The sequence below is a fragment of the Pseudopodoces humilis genome, chromosome 16 (assembly GCF_049639895.1).
Source record: "Pseudopodoces humilis isolate 2021_Gansu_Grassland_sample_001 chromosome 16, ASM4963989v1, whole genome shotgun sequence".
Lineage (NCBI taxonomy): Eukaryota > Metazoa > Chordata > Aves > Passeriformes > Paridae > Pseudopodoces > Pseudopodoces humilis.
The window spans coordinates 1,091,056-1,112,343 of NC_142215.1; the positions used below are offsets into that span (position 1 = coordinate 1,091,056).

Sequence of the window (21,288 nt, forward strand, 5' to 3'; positions counted from 1 at the left end):
CGGAGATTTGGGAATTTGAGGAATGGGGGGAATTTGGGCCTCATCCATCAAAATCCAGGGATACAAACAGGAGCTTCCCGGGGCGCCAGACACGGGGAGATTCTGGAGATAGCGTCGGGATTTTGGCTTTATTGGCTGAAACGAAATATCAGGAAATATTTCTGTCTTAAATGTCAGCTCTTGTGACAGTTTTGTCGCTCTCCCAAACTAAATTTATCCGAATTTCCGAGGAAAAATGCAGCCTGGAGTGAACGATAGGAACAGGAGACGGAGGGGGAATGAAAGAGTTTGAATTTCGGGGATTTGGGCTCAAACCAAACTCCCCACGAGTTTCACACTTTTCTCTGTCCAGCCTTGGCGCTTCCCTGTGGAAGTTGTCCTGGGTGAGGAATTCCCCCAGTTGGAATTAGGAAGGAATTCCCACGGTTGGAATTGGGAAGGGAAAAACCTCGGAATCACCGGTTTTGGGTGATCTTGCAGCTCTGCAAGGGCAGATCTGGACCCCAGCAGAGCTCCAAGACCTCCCAATGGCATGAGGATATGGGACTGGGGGATTTGGGGAGAAATGGGATCATCAGGAGCACCTGGAGCTGCTGGAGCAATTCCAGAGGAGGCCCCGGAGCTGCTCCAAGGGTGGAGCCCCTCTGGAGCTGGGCTGGGAGAGCTGGGAATGTTCCCCTGGAGAAGGGAAGGATCCAGGGAGAGCTGGGAATGTTCCCCTGGAGAAGGGAAGGATCCAGGGAGAGCTGGGAATGTTCCCCTGGAGAAGGGAAGGATCCAGGGAGAGCTGGGAATGTTCCCCTGGAGAAGGGAAGGATCCAGGGAGAGCTGGGAATGTTCCCCTGGAGAGGAGAAGGATCCAGGGAGAGCTGGGAATGTTCACCTGGAGAAGGGAAGGATCCAGGGAGAGCTGGGAATGTTCTCCTGGAGAAGGGAAGGATCCAGGGAGAGCTGGGAATGTTCTCCTGGAGAAGGGAAGGATCCAGGGAGAGCTGGGAATGTTCTCCTGGAGAAGGGAAGGATCCAGGGAGAGCTGGGAATGTTCCCCTGGAGAAGGGAAGGATCCAGGAGAGCTGGAGAGGGATTTGGGAGAAGGGATGGAGGGACAGGACACAGGGAATGGCTCCCAGTGCCAGAGGGCAGGGATGGGTGGGATATTGGGAAGAAATTCCTGGCTGGGATGGAATTCCCAGAGCAGCTGTGGCTGCTCCTGGATCCCTGGAATGTCCAAAGCCAGGCTGAAGCAGCCTGGGATAGGGAAGGGCTGGAATGGGATGGGATCAGGGCCCAGCCCCTCCAGGAAAGCAAAACTCTCCATAAAACACAAATTTCCATTTTTTTCTTTAAGGAACCAACAAGAACGAGATCTCCTTCGGACTGGAAATGTCCCAGACTGGATTTTCATCCCACGTCGTGGAAGTAAGAGAGGAAATGTGGGAATTCTGTTTTGCTCCTGCCTTGTCCTGTTTATCACCCCCCGCTCAAGGTGGGAGATCGGGATTTGGGACAAATTATTGTTAATTATGGGGTTAAATCATTAACGTGAGGATGAGGAAACGCTGCTGGATTATCCCATGGGAAAGGGGGGAGTTGGGAGACCCGAGCATTCCTTAGGATCTGCAGCACCTCCTCCCAATGCCGTGACCCCTTGGGAAGGACTGGGATATCCATGGAAAAAGTGTTTGGGAATTTCCCGGGGAGAAAAAACACCACTGGAAAAACAGGAATAGGGTGGAAGCGGCATTCCAGCGTTTTTAAAGCCCTCCAGCATTCCCGGTGTTTTGGGAAGAACGGTTTCCTGGTCTGTGTGGGGTCAGAGGGATGGAATCCCACCAAAGCCCTCCGGTTTTCCCACAGGACGGGATCCTGCTGGGAGCAGTGGGAGCCTACGACTGGAATGGAGCCGTCCTGAAGGAAACCAGCAGCGGGAAGGTCATTCCTCTGCGGGAATCCTACCTGCAGGAATTCCCGGAGGAGCTGAAAAACCACGGAGCCTACTTAGGTGGGGGAATTCGGGATTTTATCCTTAAAAATAGGAAGCACGGGATTTTATCCATGGGAGACTTGTGGGATGCAGCACGGGAGCATCCACAGCTGGGAAGAGCCCGGCTCCCAGCCCGGAGCGGGGCACAGACGGGATTGAAATCCAGGAGCAGCCGAGCCAGCGGCTTCATCCGCAGCTTTCCTTGGAACGCTTTCAAAGCGCCGATGGAATTTCATGCCTGGGCAGGAAATACCTGCTGGGTTAATCCATTCCATGTGCAGCCGCTGAAGCTCTGGAATAAAAACCCTCGGCCTGGATCGGGAAACGCGGCCTCTCCTCGGAGGGAGGGGGGGATTCCCTGGGAATGGCTGATCCGTGGGGTGACAGCAGAGCGTCCCCCCGGAGCTGTGGGTGTCCCATGGGAATCCCTTTCCCGCTGCCCGGAGGGAGGAATCCGGGAATGTTAAGGAATGCTGGTGTATCCTGCTGAGGAGCGGCCGGGGCAGCTCCGGGCTGGGGTTTGGTTTGGGAATATCCCTCCAGGAGAGGCGTTTTTAGGGAAAGAGGGACCCCAGGTAAGGCTGGTGATCAGGGAAAGGGGTCTGGAAATCCCTGGAGATACTCAAAATTTAACTGGATGTGATCCCAGGGATTCAGTTTCACGGCTGGCCAGACTTTGAGCTCCACAGAATCCCAGAATCCTGGAATGATTCGGGTTGGAAAGGAACTTGGAGCTCATCCCATCCCATTCCACCTTCCCTTATCCCAGGTTTCTCTGGGCAGCCTGTTCCACTCCCGAGGATTTGAGTGGAATTTAAACCCGAGCCTGAAGGTTCAGGAACCTGGACTTGGGGCCGAAAACCGGGATTTGGCAGCTTTATATTCCCACAAAATCCAGTCTGCAGGCGTGGAAGCGCCGCAGGGGGTGATCCCAGTAGGAAAACGGGATTGCTCAGGGTCACCGGCTCAGGCAGGGCTATTTCCACGAGGAGGAGCGGTTTGATTGGATTCATGGATTTTATCGGATTGGGAATGTTGACATCAAGCTCCGGCAAAGCTTTTCCTGCCTGGTATTCACAGAGGAGCGGAGCAGCGGGAGCTGCGACTTCCCAAGGCCCGGCACCTCGCGGGTGTTTGTCCAGCTGGATTTGAGCCGTGGAATGAAACATTCAGAAGTCCAGGAATTGCAGGAATTGGATTCATCCCGGATAAAAGAAGGATTTGCACAGGAAGCGCAAATCGGGCAGCGCCAAAACTCCCGGCACGGCTCCGGCAGCACCGGAGCGTCCATCCGGGTGATTCTATCTTTGGAAAAATCCAGATTTTTTAAGCTCCTCTTTTTGGGAAGCGGCCAGAGCCGTGTCAGCAGCCGGGGGCTGAAGGAAAGCAGATCCCGGGAGCAGACAGGGAATTCCCGGGATTCTCACTTGGCGTCCGTCCCTTTTCCAGGTTACACCGTCTCCTCCGTCGTCTCCACCAAGCACGAGCGGATTTACGTGGCGGGAGCACCGCGCTTCAACCACACCGGCAAAGTCATCCTGTTCACCATGCACAGCAACAGGAACCTCACCATCCACCAGGCCCTCAAGGGAGAGCAGGTAATTCCAGCCAGGAATTTTAACCCTGGCAAAAAAATCCACCCTCTCCTTGGGCTTTCCCAACGGGAACGGCTCAGCGGCGCCGCGGACGTGCCGGTCGTGGCCGCGCCCGCCGGGGTTGGGACGCCCCTGCGGATGGCAGGGAATGACGGCGGCGTTCCGGCGGCTTTCCGGCTCCTCCAGATCGGCTCCTACTACGGCAGCGAGATCAATTCCCTGGATGCCAACGGCGACGGCGTCACCGACGTCCTGCTGGTGGGAGCGCCCATGTTCTTCAGCGAGGGCCGCGAGAGGGGCAAGGTCTACGTGTACACCCTGCGGGGGGTGAGTGGGGACACCGCGGGGACACCGCGGGGACACCGCGGGGACCTCCCGACGCTGTCCCGCTGGTCATGGACCCTCTGGGGGTCTCCAGCATTCCCGGCTCCCGGGTGGGTATGGGATGGGAGATTTGTTGTGTGGGAATGGGGGTGTCCCCTCTGGAGAAACCATCTCCAGCTCCGTGGCCTCCTCCAAACTCGCTCCTGCCAGGGAGAGCTCAAAGCTCCTGCCCGCTGCTTCCCTGTGGAAGTTGTCCTGGGTGAGGAATTCCCACAGCTGGAATTAGGAAGGAATTCCCACAGTTGGAATTAGGAAGGAGTTCCACAGTTGGAATTAGGAAGGAATTCCCACGGTTGGAATTAGGAAGGAATTCCCACAGTTGGAATTAGGAAGGAGTCCCACAGTTGGAATTAGGAAGGAGTTCCACAGTTGGAATTAGGAAGGAATTCCCACAGTTGGAAATAGGAAGGAGTCCCACAGTTGGAATTAGGAAGGAGTTCCACAGTTGGAATTAGGAAGGAATTCCCACAGTTGGAAATAGGAAGGAGTCCCACAGTTGGAATTAGGAAGGAATTCTCCCAGTTGGAATTAGGAAGGAAAAACCCTCCTTCCTTACCCAGTCCCTGCTGGAGGCTCCCTCCTCCTCCCAGCCTGGCTGCCGACCCTTCGGGAATTGTTCTCCCGCCTTTTTCCCCTCCGGCAGAACCTCTTCGTTCCCAGCGGAGCGCTGGGGGATCTCCAGAGTTACCAGAATTCCCGGTTCGGCTCCTGCATCGCCGCCGTTCCCGACCTCAACCAGGACTCCTACAACGACCTGGTGGTGGGGGCCCCTCTGGAGGACGAGCACCAAGGAGCCATCTACGTTTTCCTTGGATTCCAGGAGACCATCCTGAGGAAGTACAAGCAGGTGGGGCTTCCCCGTGCTTCCTTTTCCTCGTTTCTCATGGAAAATATCGTGGGATATTTTGGATATTGGGTATTGGCGGGAAGGAATGTCGTTGGCGCCGGTTTTAACGGAGCAGGATAAATCAACCTAAATTATTCCATGGAATGCCTGGGGGAAAAAAAAAACTTGGAATTAAAAGCAACGTTTAGAGTTTGTTGCGAGGGATTGCTATAGGTTTATTAATTCTAATTAATTTATTAATTAGAATTTTATTAATTATATATATAATATATATAATAATGATATAATAGAAATATATATTATTATATAATATATGTAATATATAGAATATAAATAAATACATAATATAAATAAATATATATAATATATTTATATTTATATTTATATTTATATTTATATTTATATTTATATTTATATTTATATTATCATATAGTATAATGATATAATAGAAATAAATATAATATAATATATTATGTATTATTATATTGATTACACATTATTTATTATAACTATATCAATACTATTACTATATTAATATAAATTGAGTAATTATTCTTAATTATAAATGCATTGTTTCTTAAAACATATTTATTACACTTTTGACAAATATTAAATACTCTTGATAAATACGAAATAAATTTAAAACAAAATTTTAAAATTTAATGTTAAATTAATTAAAATTAAATTAATATTAATTATTAATTCCGCTGCTAAATCCAGTACAAATCTCCAAAGAGAATTTGCTTTCATTCCCTGGAAATTCCTTCTTGGAAGGGGGAATTTCCAGCGGAGCCAGCCTGGCAAACCCTTGGCAGGCGGGGACGCTCCCGCTGGGATCCAGCCTGGATCGCTGCCGTTCCTTTCCAGCGGATCGCGGCCGCCCAGCTGGCTCCGGGCCTGAGGTACTTCGGCTGCAGCATCCACGGGCAGCTGGATCTCAACGAGGACGGGCTGGTGGACCTGGCCGTGGGCTCGCTGGGCAACGCCGTGCTGCTCTGGTGAGCCGCCGATCCTCTCCCCATCCCCCCTGCCCAAATCCCGCCGCGCTTCTCCCAGGAAAAAACCGATCCCAGCGATAATCCACGGAATCTTTCCCGAATAACCGACCCCTGCCCAACGCGGCCGGGGGATCTCAATCCCCTGGGGCCCTGAGGAGGTGCCAGGGTTGGTTTTCCGTTGAGTTTCACCCATGGGTTCTCCACAAATCCCAAATTCCTTTGTGGGGATTTGCCCAGGATCCTTCGGGTCCGATTTAATTAGAGCAATATTTCAAATGTTAATTAATGCTCAAGGGAGAAGGGACGGCGGGTGGCTGTGCCTGGATGAGATGGGTCACCTCGGAGAGGCCCTGTGGGATTCCCAAAAGATCAAAAACAAGAGGGAAAAAGAGGGAAAAAGAGGGAAAAAGAGGGAAACGGAGGGAAAAGAGGGAAAAGGAGGGAAAAGAAGATAAAAGGAGGGGAAAAGAAGGAAAAAGAAGGGAAAAAAGAGGGGAAAAGAGGGAAAAAGAGGGAAAAGGAGAGAAAAAGAGGGGAAAAGAGGGAAAAATAGGAAAAAGAGAAAAGGAGGGAAAAGAGGATAAAAGGAGGGGAAAAGAAGGGAAAAGGAGGGAAAAGGAGGGAAAAAGAGGGAAAAAGGGGGGAAAAGAGGGGAAAAAAAGCAAACCTGGATCTGTGGGAACATCCCTGTTCCCAGGTCCCGCAGCGTGGTCCGGATCAATGCCAGCCTCCGCTTCGAGCCCTCCAAGATCAACATCTTCACCAAGGACTGCAAGCGCAACGGGAAGGAGGCCACGTGCATGAGAGCCTTCGTCTGCTTCACCGCCCTCTTCCTCTCTGCTCACTTCCGGACCGCCAGCGTGGGTAAGGACAGAATTCCCGTTCCTGCCCCAATTTTTGGGATGGGAACCATGCGGGAGCTTGGAGGAGCTCATGCGTCCATCTGGCGCTTCCGAGTCTAAATCCCGCCTCATCCCTCACCTGTTCCCTGGGATGAGCTCTCCTGGGATTTGCTATTCCGCGCTCCGTGTGACGGGAATGTTGCCACGGCGGGACGGGAGCGCCCGGCCCGCGTTCCGCAGGGCTCGTCCATCCCGGGATCATCCGTCTGGGACACATCTGCCGGCCAGATGTGCGTTTTCCATAATATCACAGGGAATCTGCGGAGCTGGCCGGCTCTCCCGTTAAACCCTTGGACGGTGCCGTGACCCCGAGTCCCCCCGGCGGATTCCCGGGAGGCAGCGATAGCGGCAAACACCGTCCAAGGGAAAACGGGATCCAAAGGAAAAACAGGATCCAAAGCCAAAGGAAAAACTCCCATCGCCCCGAGCGAGAGTTTTGTTTTGTGCTGACAAATCCAGCGTTTTTCTCCCTGCTGCTCTTCCCGTGGGATAAAATCGGAGTGGGATTTCTTTATTTATTTGATTTTATCTTTATTTCCACGTGGAAGATTCGGCCCCTCTGCTCTGGAGCCGGGCTGGGAGAGCTGAGAGTGTCCAGCCAGGAAAAGGGAAAAATCCAGGGAATCCTCAGAGCCCCTTGCAGGGCCTGAAGGGGCTCCAGGAGAGGGATTTGGGACAAGGGATGGAGGGACAGGACACAGGGAATGGCTTTAAGCTGGAAGGGGGATGGATGGGATATTGGGAATTGTTCCCTGGGAGGGTGAAGAGGGGCTGGGATGGAATTCCAGAGCAGCTCTGGCTGCCCCTGGATCCCAGGAATGTCCAAGGCCAGGCTGGAGCAGCCTGGGATGGTGGGAAGAATCCCTGCCGCTGGAATGGGATGGGATTTAAGGTCCTTCCCAACCCAAACCAGTCCGAGGCTCACCAAAATCCCTGCTTGGCTGGGAATCTCCAGCTTCTCTCCAACAGCAGCACAGGAAGAGAAATCTCTCCAAAAATCATCCAGGTGAGGGGTGGGCTCCGATTCCTCCAGAGCAGCACGGGACATTAATTAATTAATTAATAATAATTAATATTGACAGGCAAAGAATTCCACACCCACACAGATTTCACACGGCCCCTCGCAATAATCCATTCCTAAAACTCCTCGTTTGCTTTTCCCGGAGCTGCCTGGGGTTTCCCTGGATTTCCTGCTCCTTGCCCGGGGTTTGGGATGAGCTGGGCGTGTCCTTGCAGGGCTGAGGTACAACGCGACCATCGACGAGCGCCGCTACTCGCCCCGGGCGCACCTGGACGACGGCGCCGAGCGGGCGAGGGGGCTGGAGCTGCCGGCGGGGCTGGAGCGCTGCCACAGCCTCCCCTTCCACGTCCTGGTGAGTGTGGAACGAGGCTGGGAATGAGCCTCCTCATCCCCCTGGATTCCTCCATCCCGCTGGATTCCTTCATCCCCCTCAATTCCTCCATCCCCCTTCATTCCTCCATCTCCCTGGATTCCTCCATCCCCTGGATTCCTTCATCTCCTGGATTCCTCCATCCCCCTCAATTCCTCCATCCCCCTCAATTCCTCCATCCCCTGGATTCCTCCATCCCCCTGGATTCCTCCATCCCCCTGGATTCCTCCATCCCCTGGATTCCTCCATCCCCCTGGATTCCTCCATCCCCCTGGATTCCTCCATCTCCCTGGATTCCTCCATCTCCCTGGATTCCTCCCCGCCGGTTTGATGTGGTCGGGGACGGAGCTTCCAGCACGTGGCAGCTGCCGGCTCCCCAAGCAGTGACATCATTGCAGCTTCCACGTGCTCCATGTCCTCGGGGAGCTCCTCATCCCAGCTTCCTGCTCCAAAATTCCTGGTTTTTTTCCATGGGGATGGCCCTGGCGGTGTCCCCCTGTCCCAGCCCGGGGTTCGGAGCTGGTGGATCCCTCGCTCGCAGGGAATGGCTGATGCACAAACCTGGCCAAAGCCAAACATTCCCAGGGAATGAGGAGAATCTCATGGAAGCCAGGCAGGCTCCAGCTGCCAGACTGGCCCGGCCCCAAGCCCCGGCCTGAACTGCCGTGAACTTTTGGGAAATTTGAGGCTGGAGCTGGAGCTGAAGCTGGTGATTTAGCCCAAAAAACATCTCCCTTCAGAGCATCCCTCTGCACCCCGGCACGGGAGGAGCTCCTGGGGGCTTCCAGAGGGCAGGGTTAGCTGGGATACCAGGAGGGAATTCCTGGCTGCGATGGAATTCCCAGAGGAGCCGTGGCTGGCCCCTGGAAATGTCCAAATCCAGGTTGGATGAGGCTCGGAGCAACCTTGGAGCATGGGATGTGTTTTGTAGTTACATCCCAGCCCTGGCTGGGGGCTGCAGGACAGATCTGGGACCTTGGAGGGACACCTGAGGTGTCCTGGGCTCCTCTCCGACCTTTTCCCTGTGCCACAGGACAGATCTGGGGCCTTGGAGGGACACCTGAGGTGTCCTGGGCTCCTCTCCGACCTTTTCCCTGTGCCACAGGACACGGCGGATTACGTGAAGCCGGTGACGTTCTCCATCGACTATGAGCTGGAGCACACCGAGCACGGCCCCGTGCTGGAGGATGGGTGGCCCACCTCGCTCAGGGTCTCTGTAGGTAGCAGCTGCCACCTCCCCGGTGGCACCTCCCCAAGTGACACCTCCTAAAGTTCCTCCTAAAGTTCCTCCTCCCAGATGCCACTTCCCAAAGTTCCTCCTCCCAAAGTTCCTCCTCCCAAAGTTCCACTTCCCAAAGTTCCTCCTCCCAAAGTTCCACTTCCCAAGTGCCACCTCCCAAAGTTCCTCCTAAAGTTCCTCCTCCCAAATGCCACTTCCCAAAGTTCCACCTTCCCAAGTTCCACCTCCTGAAGTTCCACCTTCCAGGTGCCACTTCCCAAAGTTCCACCTTCCAGGTGCCACCTTCCAAAGTTCCTCCTCCCAAAGTTCTTCCTCCCAGAGTTCCACCTCCCAAAGTTCCTCCTCCCAGGGCACCAGGGCAGATTTATCTCCGGAGCAATCGTCAGCGAGCTGCTCTCGTTGTCCCCTCAGGTCCCCTTCTGGAACGGCTGCAACGAGGACGAGCACTGTGTCCCGGATCTGGTGCTGGATGCCAGGAGTGACATTCCCAGTGCCACGTGAGTTGGAGACCTGGAGCATCCTCCAGGAGTGTCACCAGCTCGGGACTCCCGCCCCGATCCTCATTCCGTATATTTTGGCTGGATGGATTCCTTCATCCAGCATCACCACCAGGTTCATCCCAGCCCAACATGAGGCGCTCCTTGGAGCTTCTGAGCCTCTCCCCGCTCCCTGTCTGGAAGGAATCCGTGGTTTTTCGGGGAATTTGGTGCCATGGTGATGAGTTCCAGGGATACAAATCAGGAAATAACAGGGAATTAACTGCAAGGCTGGCATGACCCACCTGGCAATTATGGGCTTGACTCATGGAAAAAATTCCACGCTGCAGCTCCGTGGTTAAAGAGCTATTAAAGGTTATCCCTGAATCCACAGGAGCAGCTGGAGCCCCTCTGGAGCTGGGCTGGGAGAGCTGGGAATGTTCCCCTGGAGAAGGGAAGGATCCAGGGAGAGCTGGGAATGTTCCCCTGGAGAAGGGAAGGATCCAGGGAGAGCTGGGAATGTTCTCCTGGAGAAGGGAAGGATCCAGGGAGAGCTGGGAATGTTCCCCTGGAGAAGGGAAGGATCCAGGGAGAGCTGGGAATGTTCCCCTGGAGAAGGGAAGGATCCAGGGAGAGCTGGGAGTGTTCCCCTGGAGAAGGGAAGGATCCAGGGAGAGCTGGGAATGTTCACCTGGAGAAGGGAAGGATCCAGGGAGAGCTCAGAGCCCCTTGCAGGGCCTGAAGGGGCTCCAGGAGAGCTGGAGAGGGATTTGGGATATGGGATGGAGGGACAGGACACAGGGAATGAAGGATGGATGGGTGGGATATTGAGAAGGGATTGTTCCCTAGGAGGGTGGGGAGGGGCTGGGATGGAATTCCCAGAGTGTGGAAGTGTCCAAGGCCAGGCTGGACACGGCTTGGAGCCACCTTTGCCGCTGGCACGGGATTTGCTTTTTCCCTACATCCCAGCTGTCCCGAGCATTCCTAACAATTCCCAATAACGTTTGAGAAAGCGTCGCACCGATGGCCAAAAAGCCCCAAATTACAGACAACGGGAGGAATCCGTAATTCCTCTCTCAGCACAGCAGGGCAGAGGGAGAGCAGGGAATTCCGTGCACCACCCACGCCGGTAAAATCCCTGGAATGCCCCTTCTCGCAGGGAATTCTGCCGGAGGGCGCTGCGGAGGGGCGACTGCTCGGCCTTCAGCCTCTCCTTCGACGCCTCCGTCTTCGTCATCGAGAGCAGCAGGAGAAGGGTGGCCGTGGAAGCGACGCTGGAAAACCGCGGGGAAAACGCCTACAGCACCGTCCTCAACATCTCCTTCTCCAGGAACCTCCAGTTCGCCAGCTTGATCCCCAAGGTGAGCTCCCGGCGGGGGAGATCCAGGATTTTCCAGAGGCGCTGCTGATCCCGGCTGGACGGGAAAGCTGCAGCCTAAAGCAGAGCCCAAATCTGTCTCGGTCCCTCGTAAATCCGAGCTGTTTATGGGCTCCGTTTCGCAGCGCTTCCAGCTCTTTGTTTTGGAAATACAAAAAAGGTTTGAGTTTTAAGAGCCCAAGCGAAGGTCAAGCACAGAGGAAATGATTTCCCTCTATTTTTCTCCTGCAGCTGTTTAAAAATATTCCCTGAGCACGGCCAAGTTCCCGTCAGGAATGAATTTTTGCAGCCGAGAAATAACTCCTGGAAGTAGGAGCTGATCATGGGAATGTGGCCACAGCTCAGCAGCGAGCCGGGCGATGCCACCTCTCCGTGGCCTTCCCTGGATCATCCCCAAGTGTCCCAAAAATGTCACTCCCCCACCCAGTCCATCCTGGAGCGACTCCTCCCTGCTCCCAGCGAGGTTTGGGAATGTGCTGATGCTGCTGAGCCTTCCCTCACCCCCCCATGACTTCATCCCAGCCCGCAGATCCCAGCTCCGTTGTTTTTCTCCGAGCCGAGCCAAGGGAAAATTGTGGGGCTGGCTGCCCACAAAAGAAGAAAAATACATTTTTTGGAGATTATTCCGAACAAAGTGAGGGGAGCAGGGAAAATCCCTGGGATGGTGGGGAACAGAAAGCGGCGGCTGCAGGGAATATTTACAGCTGCTCATGGAGGAGTCGCGGATAACGGGCTCCTGGCTGCCCTTCCCTACAAAGGAGCATCTCGTGGATGGTTGGTTTCGGTTGTTGGTTGGTTTCATTTGTTGTTGGTTTCGGTTGTTGGTTGGTTTCAGTTGTTGGTTGGTTTCGGTTGTTGGTTAGTTTCGGTTGTTGGTTGGTTTCGCTGGTTGGTTGTCGATTGGTTCGTTGGTCATTGGCTGGTTGGTTTTTGGTTGGCTGGCCATTGGCTGGCCATTAATTGGCCATTGATTGGTCATTGATTGGTCATTAGTTGGCCATTAATTGGCCATTGGATGATTATTGGCTAGTCATTGATTGGTCATTGATTGTTCATTGATTGGCCATTGGCTGGCCATTAGTTGGCCATTGGTTGGCCATTGGTGGGCCATTAGTTGGCCATTGATTGGCCATTGATTGATCATTGGCTGGCCATTAGTTGGCCATTGATTGACCATTGGCTGGCCATTAGTTGGCCATTAGTTGGTCATTAGTTGGCCACTGATTGATCATTGGCTGGCCATTGATTGGTCATTGGCTGGCCATTGGTTGGCCATTAGTTGGCCATTAATTGGCCATTGATTGACCATTGGCTGGCCATTAATTGGTCATTGATTGACCATTGGCTGGCCATTAGTTGGCCATTGGTTGGCCATTGATTGGTCATTAGTTGGCCATTGATTGGTTGGTTGTTCCCCCAAAACCAAGGCCCATTTTGAGCCCCTCAGCCATTCCCAGTTTCCCGAAGAGCCGGCTGCCGGGGCTCATTCCCAGTGTCCCGGACTCTCCGTGTCCCGTTTCAGGATGACACCGACATCAACATCGACTGCGCCAGTGACGACCGCCACCCCAGCAGGAGGGTGTGCAACGTCAGCTACCCCTTCTTCCGAGCCAAGGCCAAGGTAGGACATTCCCGACTTCCCTGGACCTTCCGGGGTCACATCTGGCACATCTGGGCAGCCCTGAACGGGATTTTGAAGATCAACTTTTGGGTTCTTCCCTTCTGGAGTTTGAAAGAAACCTTAGGGAATGGGATGGTTGGGAAAAACCATTGTAGGATGGTTGGGATCCTGCCCCGGTGCCCCAGAATCCAGCCCACCTCCTCCAGGTGTTGGAATTTGCCTCCAATCCTTTGGAAAAATTTAATGTTGGCTTCAAACCACGGATGAGAACTTCCCTGAGCTCATTCCCTGCAGGATGAGGCTCCTCCCCTGCCTGAGAGGTTTTCCTTGCCCTGAGGCGCCTCCGGATCCCATTTGGAGTCAGCCCAAGCCCCCCTGGGTGGTGGCATCCTCCAAAACGGTGTTCCCGGTATTTGGGATCAGCCCAAATCCGGTGAGAACCGTTTTTATGAGCCATAAACCCTCAGGAAAAAAATCAAATCCAGGGATAAAGTGGGGGAAGGAAAAGCAGGGAGCTGCAGCCGCTCAGGATCCGTGCGGAATTCCACAGACCAGCACAAGCAAGATCTGGAGAGAAAATCTACCCAGCTCCTGTGTCCATCTGAAATTTTTCCATACTGATGATGGATTTTCAAGGCCTGGGGGGTTTTCCTTGCTCTGAGGCCCCTCTGGATCCCGTTTGGAGCCAGCCCAAGCCCTCCTGGGTGGTGGCATCCTCCAAACCGCTGTTCCCGGTATTTGGGATGAGCCCAGCTGATCGTTTTTATAAGCCGTAAATCTTTGGGAAACATAAAATTCAGGGTTAAATTGGGAAAGGAATAGCGGGGAGATCCACTCGGGATCCGCATGGAATCCCACCTGCCGCCCGTGGGAAAAGGGACCAACACAAGCCAGACCTGGAGATAAAATCTCCCCGTCTCCCGTATCCGCCTGAAACCTTTCCTTGATTATGATGGATGAGCCTCGGGCACCAGGCTCGGCTTTCAGGCTCCCAAAAATCCCGTGGGATTCCTGTGGCTGCACGAGGAGCCGGCTCCCCATGACCGACGGGGTCGGGAATGCGTCCGTGGGCCGTCAGGTAGCGCCGCTCCTGCCAAGACAAAGACAGGCTGGAAATAAATGGAATTTTGGCTCCGGAGCTGCGCGAGCTTTAATATTCCAGTCAGCTGTGCCGGCCCAGACGGTTTGAGGTCACGGCAGATGTGACATTTATCACATCGATCGCGTTTTATTGGTGTTGGCTCTCTCCGGCTGCCTCCCCTTCCCGCCGATCCCGGGCCTCTGGAGGGATCTGATTCCAAAGGGAGCCGCTCCCGTGGCAGTGGCTGGGAGAATTCCTGCCAATCCTCCCTGCCTGGAAAGGCTCTGCTCCGTCCCGGTGGGATCGGGAATTGCGTCTCCTGCAGGATCCCGCGCTCAGCACTCGGGATTTTATTCCCTGGGATGTTTTTCCCGATGTTTTCCCCCTTCTCCGCAGGTCGCTTTCCGCCTGGATTTTGAGTTCAGCAAGTCCGTGTTCCTGCAGAGCATGGAGGTCTACATGGTGGCCAGCAGGTCTGGGGATGCTTTCTCCCTCTGGAATCGCGGAATCATGGAATGCTTTGGGCTGGAAAAAAAGCCCGGCCAGTCCCACCCCTTTCCCGCATCCGATCCCAGGGTGTCCAACCTTGGACACTTCCAGGGATCCCGCGGCAGCCACAGCTTCTCCGGGCACCCTGGGATGCTTCCCTTGGGATTCCTTCCTCCAGAGCCAGAGGTTTTCCATGGAATAACCCCATGGAGTTGCTGTGGGTTATCCCAAACCTGTTTTTTTTTGCTTATCCAGGGATTTACGTCCATGATTTTTCTGTGCCTGCAGAAGCTCCCACTGCAAATATTTTCCGGGAAAAAAAATCTCCTAATAATTTTGCAAAGTTCTCCTTCCTCCCCATTCCTGCACAGGTCAAGATTTCCCAAAGGGAAATGCAGGAAAATCCTGCAAAGAAAGGGAAAATCCTATAAGGAACAGGGAAAATCCTACAAAGGGGAAAATCCTGCAAAGAAAGGGAAAATCCTGCAAAGAAAGGGAAAATCCTATAAGGAAAGGGAAAATCCTATAAGGAAAGGAGAAATCCTACAAAGGGGAAAATCCTGCAAAGAAAGGTGAAAATCCTACAAAGAAAGGCAAAATTAAACCAGCCTAATATTTATTAAATTTTTAATGAATTATTTAATTAATTTAATTAAAATTTATTATTAATTAATTAATTAATTAATTAAATAAATTGATTTAAAAAAAAAAATCCCAAATTATCAGAGCAGAGGATTCCCTGCCCTGCTTTTCCTGGGAGCGCCACCTCCTCCAAAACCTTCATAAAAATCACGGGAATAAAATCCCGCTTTGGACGAAAAAGCAAAAAAAAAAAAGAAAAAAAGGGGGTTTTTTTGGCATTCCCAAAAAAAAAAAACCAAACCAAAATTCCCGGTGGGATCTGGCTCCTGGCTGAGCCCCGGGGCGCTGCTGCCGTTGCAGTGACAGCGAGGAGAAGGAAAACACCAAGGAGGACAACGTCGCCCACCTCAACCTCCAGCTCAAGTACGAGGCCGACCTGCTCTTCACCAGGTGAGGGATTTGGGATGGGACACGATTCCCGGGAAATCAGGGATTGGGAAAAACCCCCTTGGGCCTCCAAACCGAGGATTTGGGGGATTTATGGAAAAACCAGGAGCCATAAATTGAGGGCTTCGTATAAAGTTCCCGAGCCGCGAGGAGCTGGATTCTCCCGATGTTTAAAGGTATAAATTTTGTTAAAGAGGTGTGAGGGTGAGTTTTTATGGGGAAAAAAAAAGGGAATTCTTGGAGGGAATAATGGCCATAACAGGTGTTCCGGCGTCTGGGCCGGCGGCCATCCCACAAAACCGTCGGAGGGGAGCTCAGCTGCGGGATGAGCGCGGAATTATTGGGAATTCACGTCTGGAAAAGCCAGGGATGAAGGCAGAGATAATTTAGGAAGCTGCTGATGGGAAAATCAGCGATCCCAAAGCACATTCCCTGGCGCTGCTTGCTGGAATTTTTAGGGGATTTTTCAGCCCTTCAGTCATTTTATATTTTTTTTCCCCTCAGACGCCACGGATAAAATTCCTTTAATATTCAGGATTTATGGGGAGTGAGGGGATTCTCCGGTTCGGAACGAAGGGAAAGGTTGGAGCGGAAAAAAAAAGAGCACAAAAAAAATATGGAATTTTGGGAATTTTGGAGTGAAAAAGGAGGGAGAGAATTTTAAGGAATGTGGGGGTTTGGGGCCATCGCAGGTGCTCCCGAATGGGTTCCCACAGGATATTCCTGGCGCTTTTCCCGCCTCTCCAGATGCAGAGCAGGGATTGATTTACCTCCTGTGGCATCCAAACCTCAGCCAGGGCCTGCGATGGCTCTGCTGCTCTAAAGAGGGGAAAAAATCCTGCAAAGAAAGGGAAAATCCTGCAAAGAATGGGAAAATATTGCAAAGAAAGGGAAAATCCTACAAAGAAAGGGAAAATCCTGCAAAGAATGGGGAAATATTGCAAGGAAAAGGGAAAATCCTATAAAGGATGGGAAAATATTGCAAAGAAAGGGGAAAATCCTACAAAAAACAGGGGAAAACCCTGCAAAGAAAGGGGAAAATCTGAAAAGAAAGGAAAAATGCTACAAAAAATGGGAAAATCCTACAAAGAATGGGAAAATCCTACAAAGAAAGGAGAAAACCCTATAAAGAAAGGGAAAATCCTACAAAAAAAAAGGGGAAAATCCTATAAAGAAAGGGAAAATATTGCAAAGAAAGGGAAAATCCTATAAAGAAAGGGAAAATCCTATAAAGAAAGGGAAAATATTGCAAAGAAAGGGGGAATCCTACAAAAAAAAGGGGAAACTCTGCAAAAAAAAAGGGAAAATCTTATTAAAAAAGGGAAAATCCTGCAAAGAAAGGGAAAATATTGCAAAGAAAGGGGAAAATCTTACAAAGAAAGGAAAAATCCTATAAAGAAAGGGAAAATCCTGCAAAGAAAGGGAAAATCCTATAAAGAAAGGGAAAATCCTGCAAAGAAAGGGAAAATCCTATAAAGAAAGGGAAAATCCTACCAAAAAAAAGGGGAAAATCCTATAAAGAAAGGGAAAATATTGCAAAGAAAGGGGGAATCCTACAAAAAAAAGGGGAAACTCTGCAAAAAAAGGGGAAAATCCTATAAAAAAAAGGAAAATCCTACAAAGAAAGGGGAAAATCCTGCAAATCCTTCTGTCGCCGCTTCTTCCACAGGACGTCGAGCCTGGACTATCTTGAGATCAGATCCAACAATTCCCTGGATTCATCCAACCCCATGGGGCCCCCCTTCCACTGCACCTTCACGGTGAGCAGGAATCGCATCCCTGGGATCTCCTGGATTTGGGATCTGCCCCGGGAGATCCCCATCCCACGATCCCGACACATCCCTGCGCTCTTCCCCGGCAGCTGCAGAACCTGGGATTCTTCCCGGTGCAAGGCTTGACCCTGAAGATCACCGTGCCCGTGGCCACCCGGGCGGGCAACCGGCTCCTGCTGCCCACGGAATTCCGGGCGGATCAGGTAGGACGGGATTCCGGTTTAGGATGGGATTCCAGCCCAGTTTAGGATGGGATTCCAGCCCGGTTTAGGATGGGACTCCAGCCTGGTTTAGGATGGGATTCCAGCCTGGTTTAGGATGGGATTCCAGCCCGGTTTAGGATGGGATTCCAGCCCGGTTTAGGATGGGATTCCAGCCCGGTTTAGGATGGGATTCCAGCCTGGTTTAGGATGGGATTCCAGCCCGGTTTAGGATGGAATTCCAGCCTGGTTTAGGATGGGATTCCAGCCCGGTTTAGGATGGAATTCCAGCCCGGTTTAGGATGGGACTCCAGCCCGGTTTAGGATGGGACTCCAGCCTGGTTTAGGATGGGATTCCAGCCTGGTTTAGGATGGGACTCCAGCCTGGTTTAGGATGGGATTCCAGCCTGGTTTAGGATGGGACTCCAGCCTGGTTTAGGATGGGATTCCAGCCCGGTTTAGGATGGGATTCCAGCCCGGTTTAGGATGGAATTCCAGCCCAATTAAGGATGGAATTCCAGCCCAGTTTAGGATGGGATTCCAGCCCTCCAGCCACATCCCACAGCGAGCCAAACTCAATCCCAGCTCCAGCAAATCCTGGGGGGTTCTGAGCATCCCCAATTCCATCGGAATGCGAGGACAGGGAAGCCACTACCACGACCCCTGTGTCCATGCTGGAATTCCATCGGCTTCTCCCACAGGAAAACACCACCTGCAGCATCTGGGGGAACACCAGTGACTACCGGAGAACCCCGGCGGAGGAGGACCTGTCCCGCACCCCACACCTGGTACCTCCACGGGGCTGATCCTGCAGGATACCCCAAAAACAGGGAAAAACCCGGAAGAGGGATGGCCCATGGATAAAAACTCCAGATGCTGGAATTTTCAGGAGATTTTTAAGCCCTTCGGTCGATCTTTTTCCTCTCAGCCAAATAAATCCCGTCGACACTCGGGATTTGCGGGGAGGGAAGGGATTTTCCAGCTCGCAGAGATCGGGATCATTTTTCCCCAAGTGAAAACTGGGAGGGAAAGAACAGCACAAAACCCAGCGGGACTGGGAAGCTCGGGGTGAAAAAGGGGGAGGAAATTTGAAGACTGTGAGGATTTGGCGGCGCAGGAGGACGGACTTGCGGGATTTCCCTCCCTCAGTGCTTGCCAGGGATGAATCCCAGTGGGATTTTCCCTCCTTTTCCAGCCACGATCCCACATTTCCTTTTGCAGAACCACAGCAACTCGGACGTGGTTTCCATCGACTGCGAGGTGAAACTGGCCCCCAACGAGGAGCTGAACTTGCACTTGCGTGGAAATCTGTGGCTGAAGTCTCTGAAAGCAGTGAGTGCTCCACGGAAAACGTGGATTCCCGGGAAAAATCCCCCCAAAAGGAACCTTTACACCCCAAAAGTTTGGGATTTTTCCCATCCCCAGGGAAGCCCAGGCATGCACGGGGTGATTTTCGCTCCCATGGCCTCTCCCCCTGTGGGACTGTGCACCCACAGCTCCTCGCCGTGGATTATTTCATTCCATAATTAATTAATTCATGCAGATTTAATTAACCTAAAACCTCCTTTTTAATTTAATTAACCTAAAACCTCCTTTTTGCTGTCCTTCCGCCCCGCTCCTTGCCTGCCCCGCATCCTCCTCTCCCATGGGGGCAAACAGAATCCCTCTGGATTGGTTGATCCGTGGGGATGGGATGGATCCCGTTGGGAACGGGGGCTCCTGTTCCGTGTGGGATGAGCTGATCCCAGCCCTCTCCGTGCAGCTGAAGTTCAAGGCACTGAAGCTCACCACCAACGCCGCGCTCCAGCGGCGCTTCCAGAGCCCCGTGGTTTTCCGGGAGGAGGATCCCAGCCGCCAGGTGAGCCCTGGGATACGGATTCATCCCAGAGTTTTGGGGTGCTGCCACACCCTGATCCCGCTGGGAAAAATCCCTGTGGATGGAGGGACCCAGGTGTGGAGGAGCTCGGTCAGAGCCGAGCTCTGGAATCTCCGGATTTCCCGGAAAACCGAGCCGGATCCTTGGCGCAGCATTCCCGGAGGAAGGGGTGCTCGGCATTCCCGCTCTCCCCTTCTCCCGCCGTTCCTGCCTGGAATCCTCAGCGTTTTCTCTCCTCCAGATCACGTTTGAGATCTCCAAGCCTGAGGAATGGCAGATTCCCATCTGGATCATCCTCGGGAGCACCTTGGGGGGTCTCCTGCTCCTGGCCCTTCTCGTCCTGGCGCTCTGGAAGGTGAGCAGCGCTCAGGCCGCGCATTTTGGGGGAATTTTGGAGATTCCCAGGCGTGAGGATCCCTCTGGATCCGTGTCTGGCGCTCCTTGGCGCCACCAAGAATCCCAAAATCTCCTCCAAAACCCCTTTTTTCCGTACAAACGATATCCAGGACCAACTTCCAGCTGATTTCCCATCCAGAGCTCCTGGAATAACGGCGGGATTTTGTTTCTCTTCCCACAGCTCGGGTTCTTCAAGAGCGGGAGCCGCCGGCGAGCAGCGGAGCGGGAGCAGAATTCCCAAGGGATGGAGTGACTCTGCCGGGGCCAGGAGCCCCCTCCCAGCTCCGGAGATTCCCGGGATCCCGAGGGATTTGGGGGCTGAGCTTGGCTTTGCAGCAAGAGGAGAGAACGCCCCTTGTGGGACAGCACTTAAAAGCCATAAAAAACCCCTCAAACCAACTGAAATTTCCCCAAAAAAATCTCCTGGGAGGCGCTTCCAGCTGGGATTCCATAAAAAAGTCCTCAAAGCAACCAAACATTCCCAAAAAAATCTCCTTGGAGATGCTTCCAACTGGGTTTCCATAAAAAAACCCCCTCAAACCAACCAAAAATTCCCAAAAATCTCCTCAGAGGAGCTCCAAACTTTCCCAAAAAAATCTCCTGGGAGATGCTTCCAACTGGGATTCCAGAAAAAACACCTCAAAGCAAACGAAAATTCCTGAAAAATTCTCCTGGGAGATGCTTCCTACTGGGATTCCATAAAAACAACCCCTCAAACCAACCGAAAATTCCCAAAGAATCCTCCTGGGAGATGCTTCCAACTGGAATTCCATAAGAAAAACCCTCAAACCAACCAAAAATTCCCAAAGAATCCTCCTGGGAGATGCTTCCAACTGGAATTCCATAAAAAAAACCCCTCAAACCAACCGAAAATTCCCAAAAAATCCTCCTGGGAGATGCTTCCAACTGGAATTCCATAAAAAAAACCCCTCAAACCAACCGAAAATTCCCAAAGAATCCTCCTGGGAGATGCTTCCAACTGGAATTCCATAAAAAAAACCCCTCAAACCAACCGAAAATTCCCAAAGAATCCTCCTGGGAGCTGCTTCCAAGCGGGATTTCTCCAAGGCGGCAGCAGCGGGGACGAGGGGACACCGACGTGAGGGGTCCCTGATGCGGGGCTGGAAAACTCCTTAAAATTTAATGATATCCCAAAAAAACCCCCATGGATTGCTCCTTCCCGTGGCGGAGCTGTGGGGAATCCCGGGCTCTGCTGGCCACGGCTCTCAAACTGCCCCTTCGTTAAGCGGAGTAATTAAGCGGAGGCGTTAATTAGTCTGAATGCACTGAACGAAAAAATCTTGTGATTTCAAGCACCTTAAACGCCAAAATTCCAGCTGTACATAATTCTTCTGGAAATGGGAAGGAAAGGAGGAAAAAGGAAAATAAAGTAATAAAAATATTGGGAAAAAAAAATTTAAATTTTTAAATACTTTAAAAAAAAATTTAAAAATTTTAATAATTAATAAATTTTTAAAAGTTTTGTAATAATTTTTCGATTTTTTCTTTAAATTCTTAATTTTTTTTAAAAAATAAATTTTTAATAATAAAAATATTTTTAATTTTTTAATAATTTTTCAATTTTTTCTTTCAATTTTTAAATAATTTTTAAATCTAAATTTGTAATAA

The 21,288-nt window shown here is 52.0% G+C and overlaps 1 protein-coding gene across 1 annotated transcript in view; it reads left to right on the top strand.

Moving 5' to 3' along the window:
* The window catches only part of ITGA11 (integrin subunit alpha 11), a 34,089-nt gene extending 13,027 nt beyond the window's left edge, over nucleotides 1-21,062 (top strand). Inside the window, exons 10-30 of the mRNA XM_088063254.1 lie at nucleotides 1,349-1,419; nucleotides 1,858-2,002; nucleotides 3,434-3,582; nucleotides 3,766-3,906; nucleotides 4,607-4,810; nucleotides 5,678-5,808; nucleotides 6,506-6,672; nucleotides 7,947-8,083; nucleotides 9,207-9,317; nucleotides 9,753-9,838; nucleotides 10,977-11,178; nucleotides 12,718-12,816; nucleotides 14,294-14,370; nucleotides 15,329-15,418; nucleotides 17,085-17,175; nucleotides 17,277-17,390; nucleotides 18,089-18,175; nucleotides 18,609-18,719; nucleotides 19,150-19,245; nucleotides 19,505-19,618; nucleotides 19,841-21,062. Of these exons, the coding sequence (XP_087919380.1) occupies nucleotides 1,349-1,419; nucleotides 1,858-2,002; nucleotides 3,434-3,582; nucleotides 3,766-3,906; nucleotides 4,607-4,810; nucleotides 5,678-5,808; nucleotides 6,506-6,672; nucleotides 7,947-8,083; nucleotides 9,207-9,317; nucleotides 9,753-9,838; nucleotides 10,977-11,178; nucleotides 12,718-12,816; nucleotides 14,294-14,370; nucleotides 15,329-15,418; nucleotides 17,085-17,175; nucleotides 17,277-17,390; nucleotides 18,089-18,175; nucleotides 18,609-18,719; nucleotides 19,150-19,245; nucleotides 19,505-19,618; nucleotides 19,841-19,912 (2,495 nt within the window). The 3' untranslated portion in view covers nucleotides 19,913-21,062. The remainder of the gene's footprint in view (nucleotides 1-1,348; nucleotides 1,420-1,857; nucleotides 2,003-3,433; nucleotides 3,583-3,765; nucleotides 3,907-4,606; nucleotides 4,811-5,677; nucleotides 5,809-6,505; nucleotides 6,673-7,946; nucleotides 8,084-9,206; nucleotides 9,318-9,752; nucleotides 9,839-10,976; nucleotides 11,179-12,717; nucleotides 12,817-14,293; nucleotides 14,371-15,328; nucleotides 15,419-17,084; nucleotides 17,176-17,276; nucleotides 17,391-18,088; nucleotides 18,176-18,608; nucleotides 18,720-19,149; nucleotides 19,246-19,504; nucleotides 19,619-19,840) is intronic.
* Nucleotides 21,063-21,288: the final 226 nt, after the last annotated feature.